This window comes from Heloderma suspectum, chromosome 8 (genome assembly GCF_057233095.1).
Source record: "Heloderma suspectum isolate Gila_16-S chromosome 8, 16-S_ref, whole genome shotgun sequence".
Lineage (NCBI taxonomy): Eukaryota > Metazoa > Chordata > Lepidosauria > Squamata > Helodermatidae > Heloderma > Heloderma suspectum.
Genome location: NC_139465.1, coordinates 17277916 through 17297743, shown reverse-complemented (window position 1 = coordinate 17297743; position 19828 = coordinate 17277916). Strand labels below are relative to the sequence as shown.

Genomic DNA, 19828 nt, shown 5'->3' with positions numbered 1-19828 from the left:
TTCAGCCAATGTCTCTGTAGGAACATGACCGAAAATGCAAATCCCAAGGTGATGGGGCCGTAGGCAGCTGTAAGCTTTGAATAAAGCTGCACTGTGGTTAACACACTTAAGGGAATGTCAGTGAAAAATGTAGCACTTGGACAAGGCCCCAGATCTCTGGCACCTTCCCATTCTCCACCCCAACTCCTTTTTTTTTTTTTCTTAGAACAAAATCCAGTGGCAAACTCCAACAGAAAGCTCTGCTGTGCAAGACCCGTTGAAATGTTAGGGAGCCAGATAGGAGCCCAGCTTCCTAGTGGATTGTGTCCCAAATTCTCTATGAAAATGGGCAATACCTACAACCAGTTTTCAACTTGCATCCCACTCCTATACATGTGCGTTTGGAAGTGAGTGTCTTCAATGGGACTTACTCCAGGAAGCTGTCTTGTACCAGGTCAAACTATAATCCAACTAGTCCAGTATTATTCTGACTGGCAGTAGCTCCCTAGGGTCTCTGGCAGAGAAAGGTCTTTTCCATCACATGTGACCTCATCCTTTTAACTGGAGATGCCAGGGATTGAACTCGTCTGCATGTTACAGATTGTCAGATGCCTTTCGTTTCGTTGTCCACTCATTGACGGAATCAGATTTTTCCCAGTTTCCCAAATTTGCGCAAATTTGCACTTGTGAAAATGCATAAATCCTCCTCAAAATGCACATTTTTGGCCCTAAGTATTTTTCTACGACTAAATGTTCATAAAATTCTGGGAAGATTAAAAAAACAGTCTGCAAGTCCATGGAATCCATGTAATTTGGGAAAAGCTGGTCCACTGTGGAATCTGTGGGTCAGATTGATAGAAATCCAAACACATCTGATTCCATTGCAGATTTCTCTGACATCCCTACCTTCTATGTGGCCTTCCACTGAGCTATGGGCCCTCCCTTCCCACTTAGTGTGTGTAAGCTGCCAGCCTTAATCTTTCCCCACCCACCCCCAAAACACCCCTTTTTTTAATCAGTTCTTTGTGTGGATTGAGTGAACAAGTTTTAAGTTCTAGCCCACCCCTTCCCAAGGGCAGATAACCAAAAATAAAATTGAACACATGCACTTTTCTAAAAAAAAGAGTTGTTTTTTTAGGAGGATGTACATAGTTGGGTAAAAAAGCCTTAGAGACATTGTTGCCAGAAACAATTCCCGACACCACTGAGAATGGTCTGAAAGCATCTTGGGGTGGTTCTGTTCAAAGCTAAGCAGGCCTGACCCTAGCCAGCAATGGGAGACTTCCTCGGAGCTCTGTGGATGCTATTTTGAGGAGAAAGAAGTGGAATAAAAGGTAATAAACCTTTAGATTCTTTACATTCTGGAATATTACTTGTTCCAGAAAACGATTCTGGCCTGATGTTCATGTTATAATTTTTAGACATAGGCCCAGTTCAGATAGCCACCTAAATCTGGGATTGATAATGTGGTGCCCACAGGCACCTCGCACCCCGAGACATCTCCCTTGGCACCCATCACACCTGACTCTTCCCAATTTTTTAATATTTTTGTACGTTTTTTTTCTTGCTGGCAACTATGGTCACTTAAAGGTCTCCAGCTGCCGCCACCTTTATTTCCCATGAATGTATCTGAGCCAACATGGACCCAGGGCATTAAGACGCAAAGATGGTGGTAGAATGGAAACCAGCGTTTGCTTTGAAGCACTCCCAGCTGCATGAAAAAAGAAAGAAAAGGGAGGCGTAGAGGGGCTACTGGGGCGGGGGGCTAGGGAGGGTAGGAGCGGCCAACATGAGGCTGGGGAAATCCTGGGGGTGCTAGGGAGGGCAGTAAGGGCTTCAGGGGAAGTGGTGGGCGGGGGGCTAGGGAATTGATTCTCATTGGGAGAGCATGGACTCCTTCCATCTGTTCTTCTAAATGTTTGTGCACTCTAAATATGATTGCCCATCTACTCTTTGGTGAGACTGTGTGGATATCTCTAATGCAGAGAATCACTGGCACATTAAAGTGTAGACACCTGGAGAAAACAAGGGGCTAAGCAGTGGTGTATCCGAAGTTGCAGTAAGCTCAAGGGAGCTCCCTCATACCTTGCCACGTGGAGCTTGCTGCACACGTTTGACTCAGCGCATGTGTGCATTGGACCTCATGCTAATAGTTGCACACACTAAGGGCACAATCCTATGGGGATAGGTGGCCACCCCCAAACTCGGAGGCGACTGCCTATCCAATGCAGGGCAGGAGAAGCACGGAGGGAATCGTTCCCTCCCCGCTTCTCCTGCCCTGCAATCGGCTGTCTAGCTGCGGGAAGGTGGAGTGGGGGTGGAGGCTGCCGGGCGACACGTAGGATGTGTTGTTCCGGCATTTCTGCCTTCCCCGCCCCGGAACGCCCCCCAGAACGCCCCGCTTTGGCTGCTCTGTGCTTCTCTTTGGGCTGCGGGGCAGTGCAGAAGAGGGAGGGAGGTCGGTTCTCCTGGAACCAGTCTTGGAGCATGGGCTCTGAGGTCGGTACCTGGAAAACCAGATATCCTATGGCCATCTAGCCACTGACTAGCAGCCGGAGGATTGCTCTGTAAGGCTTCTAAAGGATAGCTGCTGTTACTGTAGCATGGGAACTTGTCCAATCATTGGCCCTTAGGATCAGCATAGCTCTTGTCAGTGGCTGCCAGAAGTCTTGTGCCTGCCCGGCCAGATTTCATCACCACCACCACAAAATCCCTTAGCACCATATAGATCGGGACAGTTTGGGTAACCATATCTTGGTTTAATAAGCCACGAACCAGCCTTTTGGCAGCCCATTTGCAGTGGGAGCAAATAAATCAGGAAGTCTTCCATTAACGATATTTTCCCATTTCATCTGAACTGGGAAACTCTGGTTAACAGCTTTGGAACAAGCCAGGATATTCAACCATGGTTTGAAACTGGCTTAATAATCTTGGTTCGTTCTGAATCTGTTAACCAGAGTTTCCCAGTTTGGCAAAAATGGGAAACTATACTAAATGGATTTTTTTCTGATTCGTTTGCTTGTCCATGTGAAGGAGCTGCATGCAAATTCAAGAGGCTCATTCATATCTCAGCTAATCAAGCTGAGATACGCTCCGCTGAAAGTGGTTGTTCTCTTAAAGTTGCCACCAGAATGTTTTTCATTTCCAAATCTGAAGTGACCTTATTTTTGTTTTTACATCTTAAAGAGTGTAGAGAGCATATCTCAGAAGATGCAAAACCTGATTCTATCAGTGACACGGCTGACCTGGCTCTACCACCTGAAATGCCCATTTTAATTGATTTCCATGCCTTGAAAGACATCCTTGGGCCACCAATGTATGAACTGGAGGTAACTATGTTTTGTTTGTGTGTGTGTGTGTGTGTGTGTGTGTACATTGTTTTTGCTCTTGCTTGCTGTGTAGCTTTCATGGATGGTTTTGTTTTTCGAAGGATCTGGGAAACGGGGCAAGGAAGCCTCCCCCTCATTAGCATCATTAAATTGGGATTTGTCTAAAGCTGTTGCATGCACTTAACTATTGAAGCACCTTAGGGCACAATCCTCTACGCATGTTTAGACTGAAAAAAGTCCTCCCAGAATTCCCAGCCTGCATGGAGTTGTAGGATGTTTTTCTGTCTAAATATGCATAGCATTGCACCCTTCGTGCTTAAACAAAGCTATGGTGTCAAGGCCCAAGCAGAGACGATGGACCAGATATCTGTTCTGCTGCTAAAGACCATCACACAGCCATAGTTAAGACTTGGTGCTAAATGATGCCACATCAGTTTTGTTCATGTTTCTGCAGTCCCACGTTTGGTCCCTGAGTCTGTTTGAAAACACCATCTTCCTTCCCTCACTCAATATCTGGGTGTGATATATATGTTGTGAACCACCCAAAGAGCTTCGGCTATTGGGCAACATAGAAATGTTATATGATCAAGCATGCCTCTTCTTATGTTCATTCATATATACATACATACATATACACACACACACACACACACACACATACATACACACACATATACACACACATATACATATACATATATATCTCAATCATTAGACAGTCATTATCATGCACTTCTGCTAATGTGGTTTATGTAACTGAGTGTTTAAAAAATGGATCTCTCCTGCACGTAGTCTGTCATATTTACAGTTGCTTCCAACAGAAAAAAACAAAAGACACAGACGCGCTTGACAAAAATGAAAATTTCTAGATCTAGCATGTGCACAAACTATAGGGATTTCAGTTCTTGGATCTGTACTATTTGGTGTTGGATCATGGTTCTAAGTGGTAGGGTTTTTTTCTTGTACTCATTTTATTCCTTGATATTGGCACAAAAGAGAGTCTATTGTTGTCAGTTCCTGTGCCTTAAGGTGTAGACCAGGTACTAACTTCATGCAGCCTTCGGCCTAATTTCAAAAGCTCTTGGCAACCACTCAGTTACAGATCTCTGGCAAAAGTGATGTGTCCCTTCCTCAGCAGCCTCCTGGGGGAGAGGGGAACGAAGAGGGGTACCAGAAAGACAGAAGGAAAAGAAACTGGCAAGAGAACAGGGAGGGAGGGATGGCCTCACCACTTTTGGCTTTGGCTCTGCCCACCACTGGCTTTGTCAGATTACCCCCAAGGGAAAGAGGCCCTCAATGGAAAACAGGGGTTCCCCGCTCCTAGTGCAGACCATGGGCTCAAAAAAAGCTCTTTCAAGAGTGACTTGACTGCAGCCAGACCGCTTTAGAAATGAAGGTAACTCTGCTCACATCCAAGACGGACTAGGGAGCCCTCTTTTACTGTAGCTTTGTAAATATGGATGTTGATGTATAATTAGTAGTAACAGCTTCCACCAGAGTGTAGGTCTAAGGCCAGAGACAGATAAAGGCTTTGGGGCAAAATGTCAAATCTCTAGTAGATGGGGATAGGTAGGTAGGTAGGTAGATGCATTCTGAACCAGTAGTTAGTTTATCCTCGAGTTTTTGTAACCAGGTCCAGGTGGACACAGTCTGAACATGGCCAGTGACCAAGATTACTGGATAGGAGCCTCAAATAAGAAGTGGGCTTGAAATGGTTTCTGTATTCCTAGCTGCCCTTGCCCTTCTCTCTGCCATGAAAAGTACAGCTTCCGTCTCGGTGAAAAGCATTCCAGATTGGTTCCATTTGTTTTTCTTTTCTACAGCCTGCAGCAGGCCTCTTGCTTCCCCTTTCTCTTTAGCGCTGAGAGCTTCACCTCTGACCTACACTCTGCCATCAATAAGTCGTTGGAAATCTAGACCCTGCAAAGGCAATTCGCATGTCGGCACTCAGCCAGGGGAGACATTGAAAACCTAAAGTAATTGACTTGATTGGCCTTCCGGACGGGAAGGCCTTTTTCAAATGAAACATTTTTTTAAAAAATAAGTAAATAAATTATGCCTATGATTTTATAAGCCAGAGTGCTTTGTGAAGCCATTCTAAAAACACTGTACACTGAAGAATCAAAATGGTCATCCTGCTCTCTCAGGATGACAATCAATGGTGCACGCTAGATAGCTGCATGCCACTTAGTAGAATTTTGAAATATGGTCTTGACAATAGTCTGAATGTGTATCTGTTACCCCCTTTTGCCTCTCTGAGAAGATGGCAGAGTGTGCCTGAGGCTGTTTAAATTGGGATGGGTTTTCAAAATGGGACAACCCCCTTTGAGTGCAGAACCTCTTTCAGTCCAAGGGCCAAATTCCATTTCTCAGAAGTTTTCAAGTGCTGCATTCCAGTGGTGGGTGGGGCCAAAGGCAAAAGGGGCCAAAATACAAAAAACACCACCATATTTTAGCTTAATGCTTTTAACTGCCAGTAACTAAGCCTTAGGAGAGGCATTTCAACCTTTTAGAATTCCACAAAAACCAGGAAATCACAGAACGATCAGTGGTTGAGGGAAAGGTATGGGGCCAGGAGAAGGGGGCAGAGCCATCTGAGGAACTCTAGAGGGCCAGATTGGACCCCCAGGAGGGCCAGATTTCTGCACCCTGGTATATAGGAATATTTGTTCCTGAAATTGTTTTATACCCTGCCTGCCTCTTCTCCTCACTGCTTTCTGTGATCACCCATATGGCTGCTGGTGCCCCAGTCCCAGCCTGCCATGTTTCCTCACAAGCATGAATACTGGCTAGTAGCCACTAGGAGCAACAGGTAGACAAGACTGCTGACTACCTGGAAGTCTAGCTTAGGTACACCTTGCTCTCTTAGGGCAGGGGTGGGCAGAAGGTATATCTGGATCTACTAGTAGATCTCTGGGTTATTTTACAGATCGGCAAGGATTTTTGGCTCTCAGTTATTTAAGAATGGTGGCAACAAAATGACTGCTTCTGTAATGTAGAAATATTGGAGTAACCAGGCAGAGATTTTTATGGGGAAAGACTGTGAGTGCCATTCAGTTTTGACATTTTATGCAGAACAAATTCCTGGGCCTAGAGTGCTTTGATTCTAGGTGTACATCCATTGTACCAGCCTCTGGTGGTTCTAGTAAAGAAACAAAGCAGATCCCTGAAGTCCGTCCACCTCTGTTTGGGGATTATAGTAATTTTGAGACTAACATCTTTTCCAAGAGAGGCAGCGGCAGATGGCAAATCAGCAAACAGGCTGGATGGGGGAAAGAGATTGGCAGCACTGATACGAAAAGCAAATAAAAATCAAAACGTTGGGGCGAACAAAAAGGCCTTTGCCTGGCACTAAAAAGACAAAAAGGCTTGGTGCTAGACTTGCATCTCTGGGGAGAGAGTTCCAGAGCTGAGATGCCACCACTGAAAAGGTAGAAATAATCCAGCCCGAGTTGAGTACTTCCAAGTTCCATTGACTTCAGTCTGGAAGAGGTGTGTGCATGCTTAACTCTCCCATTCAGTCAGTGAGACTGAAAAGTGCTTAAGTTTGGATGGATTATGACCTATGTGGAGGTTTGATGGAGGACGTCTTTTAAACAGGTTGCTTTGTAGCAGTTTAAGCTATGTATATAAGAGCTAAACTTTCCTTACTTGGAAAAACAGAAGGAACATAGTAGATCTGGGCTGTCCCATAAGCATTAGAAAAAATGAAAAGTTGTTTCTGTGCCAGTCTCAGAAAGCTTTCACTCATTATTTTCAACTATTATTATTACAAAAACCACTAGTCCATTCTCTACTTTATGAAATATCCAGTTTAGGCTCCCGCCGCCCCCCTATTTTAGGAAACTTTCCTCAAGTCTGTATTTGCAGATCCACCCTTTCAGAAAGCTGTCTCAGTTGCTTCTATCTATAGTTTTCTTGGCCTAGTTTAGGAGTGTGTGTGTGTGTGTGTGTATAGATAGATACAGATATAGATATAGATATATAGATATTTCATATAATAGGAAAATATTAATCTGTGTAAATGTCACGTTAAAAAGAAGTAACATTTCACTTGAAGCACTTTTTGCTTTGTCTTCAAGCTAGGGTTCTGAAAATGATCCACACTGCAGAAATTGTTCCTATGTCCAGTAATAAACCTCTGAAAAGGTTGGAGACAGAAGGCTTAAACTACTTCTTGTGATTAGTAGATAAACAATGTATCTGATTTTTTTAATCAGATCTTTTTTACCAATTCTTGGCAACTGACAAAAGCTGCTTAACAAATTTATTTTTGGAAAATGATTTCTGGAGTGTGCTTATTCACCTGGACCTGTTGTAAAACTGGTAACAGGCATTCATTTGTGAATGAAGCCATGGTTCCATCCTTCCACCCCACCCACAAAAAAGCAGTGTCACCTGATACACATCCTATTTACATTAACTGTTTTGCAACACTTTATATTCGAGAGGAATGAAATATAGTGCCATTCGTATCGGGTATTGAGATCGTACTCCTCAGGCTATGTTCTGCAGCCCAGTTGTAAGCACAGGCATGAATGGGGACTGCATATGGGCAACTGCTCACGAGATTAATGTACAGCGTGCTCTGCACTTTCATTTTCATTCTTCGTTACGGCAGTCATGTGACATGGGTCATTTACTGCCGTCTAGAAAAAGGGGAACCGGTTGGTGACAATTTGCCTAAGACCACTCCCCCAAGAACCCGGTGGAGTGAAGCAGAGAAAATGACTCTCCCAGGTCCATTGTTCCAGCCTCCAGCCCACAATGTGAACCAGGAAATTTCTCACTTATGACTTTTGGAAACCCACTTTGGCCTTACTGTTGTTTTGAAATTAGCAAGACTGCAAGAATTACTGTATAACTGTAATTACTCAGAAGAGCCAGGTCAAGCTGACAGTATGGTTTGGCAGCGTTACTTTGTGTCTGAGACTGTGGGCTTGTAGTTCTTTTCCATGGAAATCTTGTCGTCTTTTATTTTCTTTCAGGTATCTGAGCGGCTGAATCAACCAGGCGTAGCAATCGGCTTGGCTTGGACTCCTTTAGGGGGGGAGATCATGTTTGTAGAAGCCAGTCGCATGGATGGGGAAGGGCAGCTCACTCTGACTGGGCAGCTAGGCGATGTCATGAAGGAGTCGGCACATCTTGCCATCAGCTGGCTGCGCAGCAATGCAAAGAAATACCAGCTGACAAATGGTATGTGTGGAAAGGTACAGTGAGAGGAAGTACCTGTGAGCCTCAAGCGTACATCAACATGGGTCTTGAACACTTCCAGAGTTTCTGGCCTGCCTCAGACCACAGAAGTGAGGGCCCACTGAGCACTGGGCATCCACAGTACATTTTTGGTGGAATGCATTTTGCTTAGGGCATTTGCAAGTTGTGGGAAACAGCTGGAGCTTAGTGGCAGAGCATGGGCATTGTATGCAAAAGGTCCCAGGTTCAGTCCCTAGCACAGCCTGGTAAATTAGCCTCAAAATGTTACTAGTCTGCAAAACTTGTACTCTCTTGCTTTTTTCTTGTAAGGACTGGTGGAGGAGCAACTCAGTTCTTCCTTTGCCAGCCCCTCGTAGAAGATAAAAGTAGGCTTCCAGAAAAAAGGGGGGTCTAGGTTTGATTTGTCACATCCATATTTAAAAATAATGCAGCCATTAAAAAAAAAACATAGATAGTTGACTTGGATGGGACCAATTCTGGTGAATGTTCTGCAACCAGATTCTTTAGCTTGTTTTTACAAATGCGGTTAAGGATCTCTCCTCTCTAAGGCAGAAAGCCTCAGCCCTTCATCTCGGGATGATTCTGACTGACTATAGAGGTTTTGTAAAGATTCCTATGGCTGCACTGCTTTACACTTTTACCTGGGAGCAAGTCCCATTGAACTCCATGGGTACTTCTTCTGAGCAGATATGCACAGGATTATGCTGTAAGATCATGCATCTGAAGTGCATTGACAGCTCAAGCTCACTTACCAGTGCTAAGCATTTTTTATTTTGTGGCTGTCCACCCACTTAAAGAATTCAGGCAGAGGACTCCTATGAGGCTGGGGTAGAATTTGTGGTGGACCAGCTGTTTTACCATTCCTCCCCTGCCCCCCTCCATCACACACAGGTCTTTTTTCGGTTTCCCTCCCATTTACACCAATGGGAAGAAAATTAAGTAACTACAGCAGTTCCTGAGCTGATGTAGTTTCTGGCCCTTCTTCGGGGCATGCTTGGGGGAACTGGGGGGGCACAGGATCATGCGGATCCATGGCCTCCTTTGACACCCCCCTTTACTGACCTCACTTTCCACTGCAGTGCCAGGGAGGTCTCTGCCTGCAGACGTCCCTCTCTGCCCCCAGAAAGGAATGTCTGCAGCACCCTTTGGCCCTTCAGGCACCCTCCCAGGGAGCATAGGAGTGCTCTTTGAGTCTGTCAATGAATTGATTACAACTGCATGCATTTTCATATGAATAAAACCAATATTTCTGAAGGGGAAAGTGTATGTTGATTGTTTTTAGGTAACACATGCATCTTTACAGCATGCAACATCCCTTTTCTCTTGCACACCCACTCATGTGCATGCACATATGAATGCCTCTTCTAAGGGCCTTTACCATCTATAGATTTTAGAAGTACTCATAATTAAAAAAAACGTATTTTAAAAAAAGATGACCCTGCTGGCCAATTAAATGGGATAACTTATTAGTCAACCTGTCTGTAATCAACAAATTGTATAAGAGTGTTTGTAATGGCATTCAACTAGATCATCTGAGGGTTTTTTTAAGACTAAAAGAGTAGGTAGTTTGTTGAGGTGCAAGTGTTTTCTTTCTTCTCCTTCTGTCACCCCCCCCTTTTACTGCCCCAAATCTTCTTTCAAATGCTGCCAAATGGAGCCAGTGTTAGGAATTCAAGTCCTCCAGTGGTACAGTTTGTCTATTTATTGATAGATAGATAGATAGATAGATAGATAGATAGATAGATAGATAGATAGAACGAACAAAGACCAGAAACACTGCAGGTTTGAAATTTCCACACTGAACCCCCCCCCCCCTTTTCTTTCTTAAAGCTTCTGGAAGTTTTGATCTCCTTGACAACACAGACATCCATCTGCACTTCCCAGCTGGAGCTGTCACAAAAGATGGACCATCTGCTGGTGTTACCATAGTAACCTGCCTTGCCTCACTTTTCAGTGGGCGGCTCGTGCGTTCAGATGTAGCCATGACTGGAGAAATTACACTAAGAGGCCTTGTTCTTCCAGTGAGTATTGTTTGGAGATAATGATATTGTTAAACCTTCCTCCCTCCCCACCCATTAATACCGGCTTCAATTCCATCTTTATTCTAAGCCGCATACCCAGCTTGTTATATTTCATTCCCAGACAGCCTTCTGTAGTCTTTCAGTGTGGTTAGCACAGTCCTACAAATCTGACAGTTAACATGTACTTCATTTTTTTTATTTTTAGGTGGGGGAAAAGGGCCTGCTTTGCATTAGAGTATGCTAGCAATCTGCCGTGGACGACATTTCCGAGAGAACAGAAGAGCAGAGCAGAGCTATTTCTTGCGGTAGTAGGGTTAATTTTGTCAGATGCTGCCTTAATTGGAAACTGTGGCTGCATCATTACTTTGTCCTCAGGGGGCTGCTAAAGAAGGAATTCTTTACCAGATACAACCAGTTTACTTTCTTCTACTGCCATCTTGATGACAGCTAGAAATATCCCAGATCTTTATAACCATTGCTGTCAAGAATTGGATATGTTAATTAGAAGTGTCTCAACTTTCTTAATTCAGAGTATCTCTTCTTAAATGAGAATGTGTCATATTTATTGAAAAGCTAGGTGGGGGGGGCAGAGAGGGGTTAAGATTTTCTTGGTGACAAAGGTGTAGCATACGGAGTGTGGCTTCAGTTATCATGGGAATGCTGGCATGTACATATGGGTTACATTTAGCCAGCCAATAGCTTGCTGTGGGTTGGAGAAGTAACTTGTGTACAGAGAAACACATCCTTGGTGATAGACAAATGCCTGCTTCTTTTCTATTGCTTTTCCATCTTATTTGTACGCAGTGTTAGTTTACCTCCTGTGGCATTCAGCAGGCCCTAAGCTGCAGGCCAGTATGCATGACCCTCACAGCTGAACATGGCATGCTAGCCCCAAATGCTTCTAGGGCTGGTATACATGCCTGGCAAGTCAGCTTGTACAGCCTAAATATTTGATACCTAATGAGCTTGTGAAAAGCTGTGTAGGGGTGCAGAGCCTCAGGTCTGGGGGCAAATCTGGCCCCCTGGGGTTTCCTAGAAGGCCACATCCCCTTTCCCTGGCCCCACTTCCTTTCTTCCAACCACCAGCCGTTGGATGGCTTCCTGAACTAAAAGGTTGAAATGCCTCTCCTAAAGCTTAACTTCTGGTAGTAAGAGCTTTAATGCTGGTACTTTGGGTATGTTGGCCTTGCCCTTTTTTACCTTTAGCCCCACCCACCACTAGAATGTGGCCAAATCAGCCCGTGGGCTGAAAGAGGTTGTACGTCCCTGAGTGCAGCTTAACCTGCCTGCTCGCAGTTTCACTTACCAGTATTTCTTGCTCAAATCCTTTATGGTCAAGAGGGCAGTTCTGAATCAGCCCTTATTGCAGAATTCACTCTAGTGCGGCAGAATGAGAATTTCAAATGGTTCCTTGGAGAGGGGGCACAGTTCGGAGCAGCAAGCTTTGCATTTCAATCCCCGGCATCTCCAGTTAAAAGAATTAAGGTGCAAGTGATGGGAAAGACCTCTGGAGAGCTGCTTCCAGCCAGGGTAGACATAAGAACATGATGAGCCATGCTGGATCAGACCAAGGGATCATTTATTTATTTATATCCTGGCATTTATATCCCGCTTTTTTCCTCCAAGTAACCCAAAGTGGTATACATAAATAATCCCCCTCCCCTCCATTTAGGCCAGTGTTCTGTTCACACAGTGGCCAACCAGCTGCCCACGGGAAACCCACAAGCAGCGCATGAGTGCAACAATACCCTCCCACCCATGTTCCTGAGAAACTGGTGTACAGAGGCATTCTGCCTCTGATACTGGAGGTAGCATATACCTATCAGGACGAGTAGCCATTGATAGCTGTATCCTCCACGGATTTGTCTAATTCCCTTTTAAAGCCTTCCAAATTGGAGGCTATCACTACTTCCTGCAGTACCGAATCCCATGAACTGTGCACCGTGAGAAGAAGCCCTTCCTTTATCTGTCCCGATTCTCCCACCAATCAGCTTCATGGGATGACCCCACTGGGTTCTAGTATGATGAACCTGGGGCAGTGCTCAGCAAGATGGACAAATAGCCTGACCTGATGTATGTAAGGCAGCTTCCTGGGTTCCTAATGAACAAACCTAAGTACTATTGTTGCCGGTTAATAACAGGGGATGTCAGGCATAATTGTACTACTTTCCCAGGGGGCCTTTCTAGAAAGTCCGTTTATAACACAAAGAAATGAAGCACAGTCCGTGCTCGTTCGTTGTGGGAAATCCAGGCATCTTTCGCAAAGGATGTGTTTCTCATGGGGAATCTTATACTATCTTCACCCAGAATTATATATTGCTACCAAAAAAAGAAAGTGATTTCCCCTCTCCACCTAGCCAAAGCCATTGTGATTTGAAGTGCTGTCTGGAACATGGATACAGGCAGATGACATTACCAATGGCAAGCATGTGCTACTGTAAGGCACTGCTTCCCCTGCAGAGAACATGTTTGCACTGTAGAAGAAACTGACTAATCTCAGGACAATGTCTTGAAGACATCCCTTGTCAGTTTCAGCACACTGAGACATTTCCAAGAACTGGTCCTTGAACTGAAACTGATGGCAGGACTTCCGGTCTCATGCAAATCCTCTGTTGTATAGAAATGGTCATTGTTCATTGTTCTCTTTTCACATGCTGGAGCCAGAATAGATGGGGTAGGGGAACCAATATGGCTACTCTCTCCCCCACTCCCACCCCCCAAAAAGAAACCCTGCAACAACTACACTTGCCCTATCCTGTGGCAGTACACATTTCATTCAAATTGCATGTAGTCCTGCTAGTTAATGGGCTAACAGCATGATCTGAAGGCACACATAAGAGGTGAACTGAGCCTGATCTCGACTGATCTCGGGAGCTGAGCAGGGTCAGCCCTGGTTAGTACTTGGATGGGAGACTGCCTGGGAATCAGGCTTCCTGCATTGAGCGGGGCGGGGCGGGGCGGGGCGGGGCGGGGGGTTGGACTCGATGATCTTGTATGCCCCTTCCAACCCTATGATTCTATGAACAATGCAGCAATCTTGCTGATGCTAAGCAGGTCTGGGTCTGTTCAGTACCTAGGGAGATCGCCTAGGAGCCCCATGTACACTGCCTTGACTTTAATGATGGAAGGTAGAATATAAATTAAATAATACCGGCTCCAGCATTACGTATGTTTCCCCTCCCCCCCATACATGATTTGTTTTCCCACTCCCCTCCCAAAATTTGCACATCAGAAATGCAAATTAAGTAGGTTGTTATACATTTGCTGTATACCTTTCTCTCTGGTTGTAATTTATTTACTTAGAATAATTTGTACATCGTGTTCACCACTACCAATTGCCCATTATTCTGCTAAACGCATCCCACTTAAATCTTGTTCTGTTTTCCCCCTTATTTCATTCTGTGCACAGGTTGGAGGAATTAAGGACAAAGTCCTAGCAGCACACAGAGCTGGGCTGAAGAGAATTATCATTCCTCAAAGAAATGAAAAGGATCTTGAGGAGATTGCAGCAAATGTACGGCAGGATCTGAATTTTGTGATGACAAGCTGCCTGGATGAAGTTCTTAATGCAGCTTTTGATGGGGGATTTTCAGCCAAGACCAGACTTGATCACTTCAACAGTAAACTCTAAGCAGATTGACTGGGCTTGTTCAAGGAACAAAATAAAAAGCTGATGTTTATCTGGCAGACTGTAAAAATGTGAGAGAGCATAGAAAGGGCAATATTGTAATACTGACATTAGCCATCAGATTTTTTTTTTAAAAATGGAAAGGGTTATTCTTCACTGGGATTATTACAAACCTGCTGCCCATTCTTATTGGCCCTTATGTGCATAAGTGGGAAGCAATCTGCAGAGATAGATGTGAATACTAATCTCTTAATGATAGTTATTCCCCAATGCTATTAAGAAGCAGAATAGTAATATCCAATCACATAAGCCTTTATGAAACCTCTTGCCTGTTTAAATTTAATGCGAGTCTGATTTTTGTTTTTCAAAGAGCCTGACATGAATGTTGAGATTTACCTTGCTTGCATGTCTGGCACTTAAATTGCCATTGTTGCTAAGGCAGTGTCATTCATTTGTTGGTGGTGGTGTTTTTATCCTAAAGAAGTGTACACAAATATATTAGCACTGGTCTTGTCCGTAAGTACTCAAGTGATGGTCCTGAGGCTTGCGTTGTTTTCCCTCCTAACAGATCAGAGGTTTACAAGGGGTGGTGCCCTAAGGGAGTCTTGTGCTCTTTGCAACTAGAGCAATCTAAGAACATCTTGCAGTGCGGAGGGAAACATTCACACAAGGATGTGGAAGACATGAGAGACCACAGCCAAGTGCCCAGGATTAGGGAATGACTGGGATGGCCAGTGGAAAATAGAACTCTTTCTCCTTTTAATACAGTGACTGCATAGAATTCTTAGGCCTCCACGGGCTCCTTTAGCTCCTCTGAATTAATGTGGTGATTGACTTTAAGTTGGTGGAGGAAGAAGCAATTCACTACTTTTCTGTACAATAGGCAGTCTGGCTAATTTGACATAGTGCTGTTTAAGGATCCAGATAAAACGCTTTTTTATTATATAGCAATCTGTTCACTGAAAAGTTGTAAACGTTGCAATGAAGACACCAAACAAATCACTGATTGGTGCCAATTTTCCTTTCTTGGTGTGTGGAAGTTTTCTCAGACAGCACTGATAGACATCCTACAGCAATGCACAGAAGGAAAGAAAAGCCACAGGTCAATCTAGCCCATGAGAAAGTGAAGTCACTCTTGTAAGCAAAGAAAAGGGGCTGCAAGAGAATATACATTGATAGCCTCAAGTATCTCCAGTTGCCAGCTGGCTAATAGAGGCAAGTCTGAACATGGGTTTGGTAGTGAAGCAGCAGCTCTTCAGTTGGTGTAGGTGAGATGTGTCACTTCGGAGAGAATTAAGCTTCCTGTAGAGTGCACTACCAAATGTTGTCCTGTGGTATTCTTAGAGCAAATCTATTCATTCCCACAAGATATCCCATCCTTGATGCAATACAACTCAGGTCAGGTCCTTAAAAAGCAGTTGTTTTTGTAAAGCCTACCTAAATTATGCTCATTCGCTATTTGAGACTCCCAACTTTTCTTTTAGTCCTTCAACTGAAGGACCCTTGTGTTTATAGCCACCGTTAAAAAAGAAAACCACAGAGTAGCCATAGGGTTGGATCCCAACTTTGCCAGAGTAGACCTGTTGAAATCAATGGGGCTTAAGGTACATGACCAACGTAAGTCTGTTTGATTTCAATGGGTCTACTCTAAGTATGACCAAGTCTGGATCCAACTCATAGTTGTAAGATTTCACATGTTCTCAGCATACTTGGGTGGTTTTGCTTTTTACATAAGAGTTTCTAGGAGATGCCCATCAGTGTGACAAGGCATGAAAAAAGCAGTGCTTCTGTCTTACTACGCTGTTTGATTTCCATAACCAGCAACAATACCATGCAAGATGCTATTATCTTGTTCCATGAAACTCAGGTTGAATATGTGCGTTAAGAGCAACAGCCCTTATAGGGAACAATATATGGATGCCCTTTTAGTCTGTAAGGACTCCATGCGCAATGAAAGCAGCTTTGCAACCAAGGCTGCCAGTACCTGACTATTTGAAAGATACAGCTGAACACGGTAACAGCACTGGTTACATTTATTTACATGAGTAAAGTTACAGGTGAAACTACTGTTAACTAGAATTGTATGTATTTGTCTCTAACATGCAAGACTAGAGGAATACACTGCAGACACCCTGGATGTTTTACAATGTTGGATAACTTCACTACATTTTATTTATTGCTCTTTCAGCTGTTTGTGGCCCCTGCCCTCCCCCACACCAATGATGCAAGTCTATTTTGGTCATGAATCGCACAGGGCTTCCAGCGAGCGTCATGACCTCATCACACCAGGCGGTATTTGATCAATGCAAGATCACAAGCGATACTGGTGGGGTCATATGCTTGAACAATCTGACACACCTACTCTTTTGTCTGCATACCGACACCTACGGAAAGATGCCCCAGCTTGCAAAACTTGACATATTTAGGTAGACCAGCTGCAATTCCCTTTCACCCACTCTCAAAATAAGCTTTTGAAATCTTTGCGCTCACAAATCAGTCTGTTCACATATGTAGTGCTACTGTTTAAAATGAGTTTCCAAATCCATTTGGAAAATGTCACAACAACAACTAAGGCTTGTGCACTTACCTAGAAGCGAAGTCCCAGTGAATTCAGTGGGACTTTGCTTCTGCAGATATGTGTCAAGATTGGGCTGCAGGGTTGTCATGAAATCAATTCAAAATGCTAAAAGCTATTCCAGTGCAACTAACACCACCATCGGTAACACTCCTTCATAGATTTCCACCATCTAGGACAGTAGGTCCAGGGCCACACCCCTCCTCCACTGTCAAAATTGCCACAGTGCTGATTTTGCCGCCGAAATTTTGTGGTGGATCAGCAGCAAGGTCCCACCACCACCACCTATACACACAATTTTCCTTTAAAACAAGGCATGTAGGGACCATTCCCCATATGTCTTGTTTTGAAGAAAAATAGCGGGGGGTGGGGGCGCGCTTGCTGTGCCAAACTTGGCAGAGGCTGGGGGGCGCACGTTGATCATCCCTGATCTAGGATGAACCACTTTCCTCTTATTATAGAAGTGGGGTCTGCAACAAGCTGAAAGAGGCTCAAGGAAGTAGGCCAATTCACTCCCCTTCGGGCATATTTTCCTTTTCCAACTCACAGTCAATATTCTGTGGCTACTGATCATGCTCACTGGGTCTCATTGGGCAGTTTTTTGTTCCCTCAGTTTTTAAGTTTTTTTGGTACTTCTATGAACCTCAGCACTCCAAGCATGCATATACCCCCTGCTTGTTTCCCAGTGGCCTCATTTTGGCTCCAGTCTTGCCAGAATTCACCATCTGAGCACAATGTTAGTGTGATATAGTGCCTTTTAGAAAATACTCCCACGAGCTTAGGTGTAAAAAAAAAAAGAAAAAAAGTGACAAATTCTTTAAAAAACTACAAATGTTAAAACAGCACAGCTAGAAATATATATAAAAAAGGAATCGGCATACACAATAAAAAGTCTCCTTGAATAGAACACATTTCCAAGGCTCATTTAAAAGCACAAAGAGGTCTTGTGGGAATACCCCTTGGAGGTGCCACTGCAAAAGAGTCTCTGTCTCTGGTACTTGCCGAACAAAACTGATTTTAAAGTAAAGCAGAGCCTGGGATAATGACCTTAGGTAGCAGGTAAATTCGTATGGGTGAAAGTAGTCCTAAATTTCTGTTAGGCCTTCCCCAAGCTGGAATACAGCTTCCATAATCCCCAGCCAGTATGGCAAATTGCCATGGTGGCTGAGAATGAAGGGGATTGTAGCCCAATATATATGGAGGGCACCAGGTTAGGGGAGGCTGCTCTTTGGGGAGAAGTATTCCTAACTTTCCAGTTGCATATGGCCCCTCTGGCAGAGCAAATCACAGGTCTCCAGAACATGCCATTCCTGGCATCCTCACCCCCCCCCCCCCAATACACACACTTTCCTGTTTAGTTTTACCCCACTTGAACCCTGCTCTATTTTTGTTTGCCAGTGGGAGACTCTTTCCTAGTTCAAATTAAGAGACAGATTCTATAGCTGATCTTTCTCCTCCACTCCTGAAGTACTCAAGCCTTGTGGGAACTCATGTCCTCCCACCCCCACTGTTCAAGAATGCAACCTTTTGTCCTCCAGGTAGCCAGACTGGAGATGCTTGATGAAAAAATCCTGCTGGAATGGGAAGCCACACTGCCTGAAGTTCCATACAAAAATGCTTCTGATAGGAAGCAACTGGGCACGGCAGGAAATGTTAACAGGAAAACTGAGCAGGGGATGATAACTAAACCTTCCCTCAAACAGCATGGCCAGCTGCCCTGCCAACACATCACTGGGTCAAGCTCCAAAGCAAGGAGCTGAAGACAGCCGTGATATTACCTTCCTCCCGCCACCCAATGTCTAGGGTACAATATAGTAATCTTGAACCAGGAAAGTGTTCCACAGCAAAGGGATGGAAGGCTGGTTAAACAGAATACTGCGATGGAGAATTTGTCATCTTGGCCTGAAGCCAACACTAGCTTGGATGCTGGGAAACAATCTTTCACCTGCAACCTCTTGGCTAGGCTATTGAGGACTTCCCTTACTCTGAGGTTGAGAACGGTCATCACTTTGCTCCCAAGGACACATCCTACAACCATTTTCCCTACCCCAATGGTTAATGTAAGGTAGGAGGAAACCTAATAGTGCATAGTTCTTAAGAGCAGGGGTTCTGTTGTGCTTTGAAAAATCACCACTTAAAACAGCTCACCTGTGACATTTTTGTAGTATACAAAACTAAGACGGTGGCTGAATACCAAATTATTACTGTCAGAAAAAAGTAAGGATACATATTTCGAGTGAGGGAGGTAGCCGGGGGCTATGAATACTTTGAAAGAGGCTGTAGCCAGTGAAAATGACATTGAGCCACTTGCAGGCCCAGCAAAGGTGCTCCAAAGGCCCCCTGAAGCCTACCACAGAGGATCTGCCACTCCTCCAGGCTAGTCAGTGTGCAACCCAAGTTGATCTGGGCTAGCCCTAATTGCTAGGGAGGCTAGATATCTATCACTTCAAGAGTTCTCAGGTGACAGCAGGGAAAATTTCAGGCAAGGAAGACTGCATCTAGGGTCACCTCAAACGTGTCTCATTATAAACACCAACAAGTTCAGTAGGAAAGAAAGTCCAGCCAGAAAAGCTGCATCCAGTTACAACTCCAAAGGGAACACGCGTGCACTTCTCTTCACCAGCTAATGGGGATGTGGACCAAAAAAGTTCCCCTTCAGCAGGTTTCCAATACTACTGTCCTGTTCTCATACCATTCTAAGGCCTGCGCAGGCAGCAACTCCAGGGAGTTCAAGAATTACAAGTAACCACTTACTTTATAAGCCACCCTGGTTTATCAGGGTGACCATCTGGAAATCAGTGCTCTACAAGGAAAAAACAGAAGGAAGCCTTTCCCTCCCACTGTTGCATATATACATGAGCCAAGGGCATCCACAGACAGGACACGGGGACCTGTCTCCAACCCTGTACCTAAACAAAGCTACCCAGCCTCCAGAAGGAAACTTGCACTGGACTAACCTTCTTATCCTCTCATTACATGATGTACCAGCCTAGGCTCCTGCAAGCCACACACCTATATGCTGATACTGCATTTTCATACGGCATTTCTGAATTTAGCCCAGCAAGTATAAGCAACAAAGGAG

The 19828-nt window shown here is 44.4% G+C and overlaps 1 protein-coding gene across 2 annotated transcripts in view; it reads left to right on the top strand.

The window, feature by feature from the left end:
• The window catches only part of LONP2 (lon peptidase 2, peroxisomal), a 64372-nt gene extending 49250 nt beyond the window's left edge, over positions 1-15122 (top strand). For both annotated transcript variants that reach the window (XM_084813015.1, XM_084813014.1), the window contains 4 exons: positions 3166-3308; positions 8297-8504; positions 10353-10543; positions 13953-15122. In XM_084813015.1, the coding sequence (XP_084669141.1) occupies positions 3166-3308; positions 8297-8504; positions 10353-10543; positions 13953-14174 (764 nt within the window). In that variant the 3' untranslated portion in view covers positions 14175-15122. The remainder of the gene's footprint in view (positions 1-3165; positions 3309-8296; positions 8505-10352; positions 10544-13952) is intronic.
• The last annotated feature ends 4706 nt before the right edge of the window (positions 15123-19828 follow it).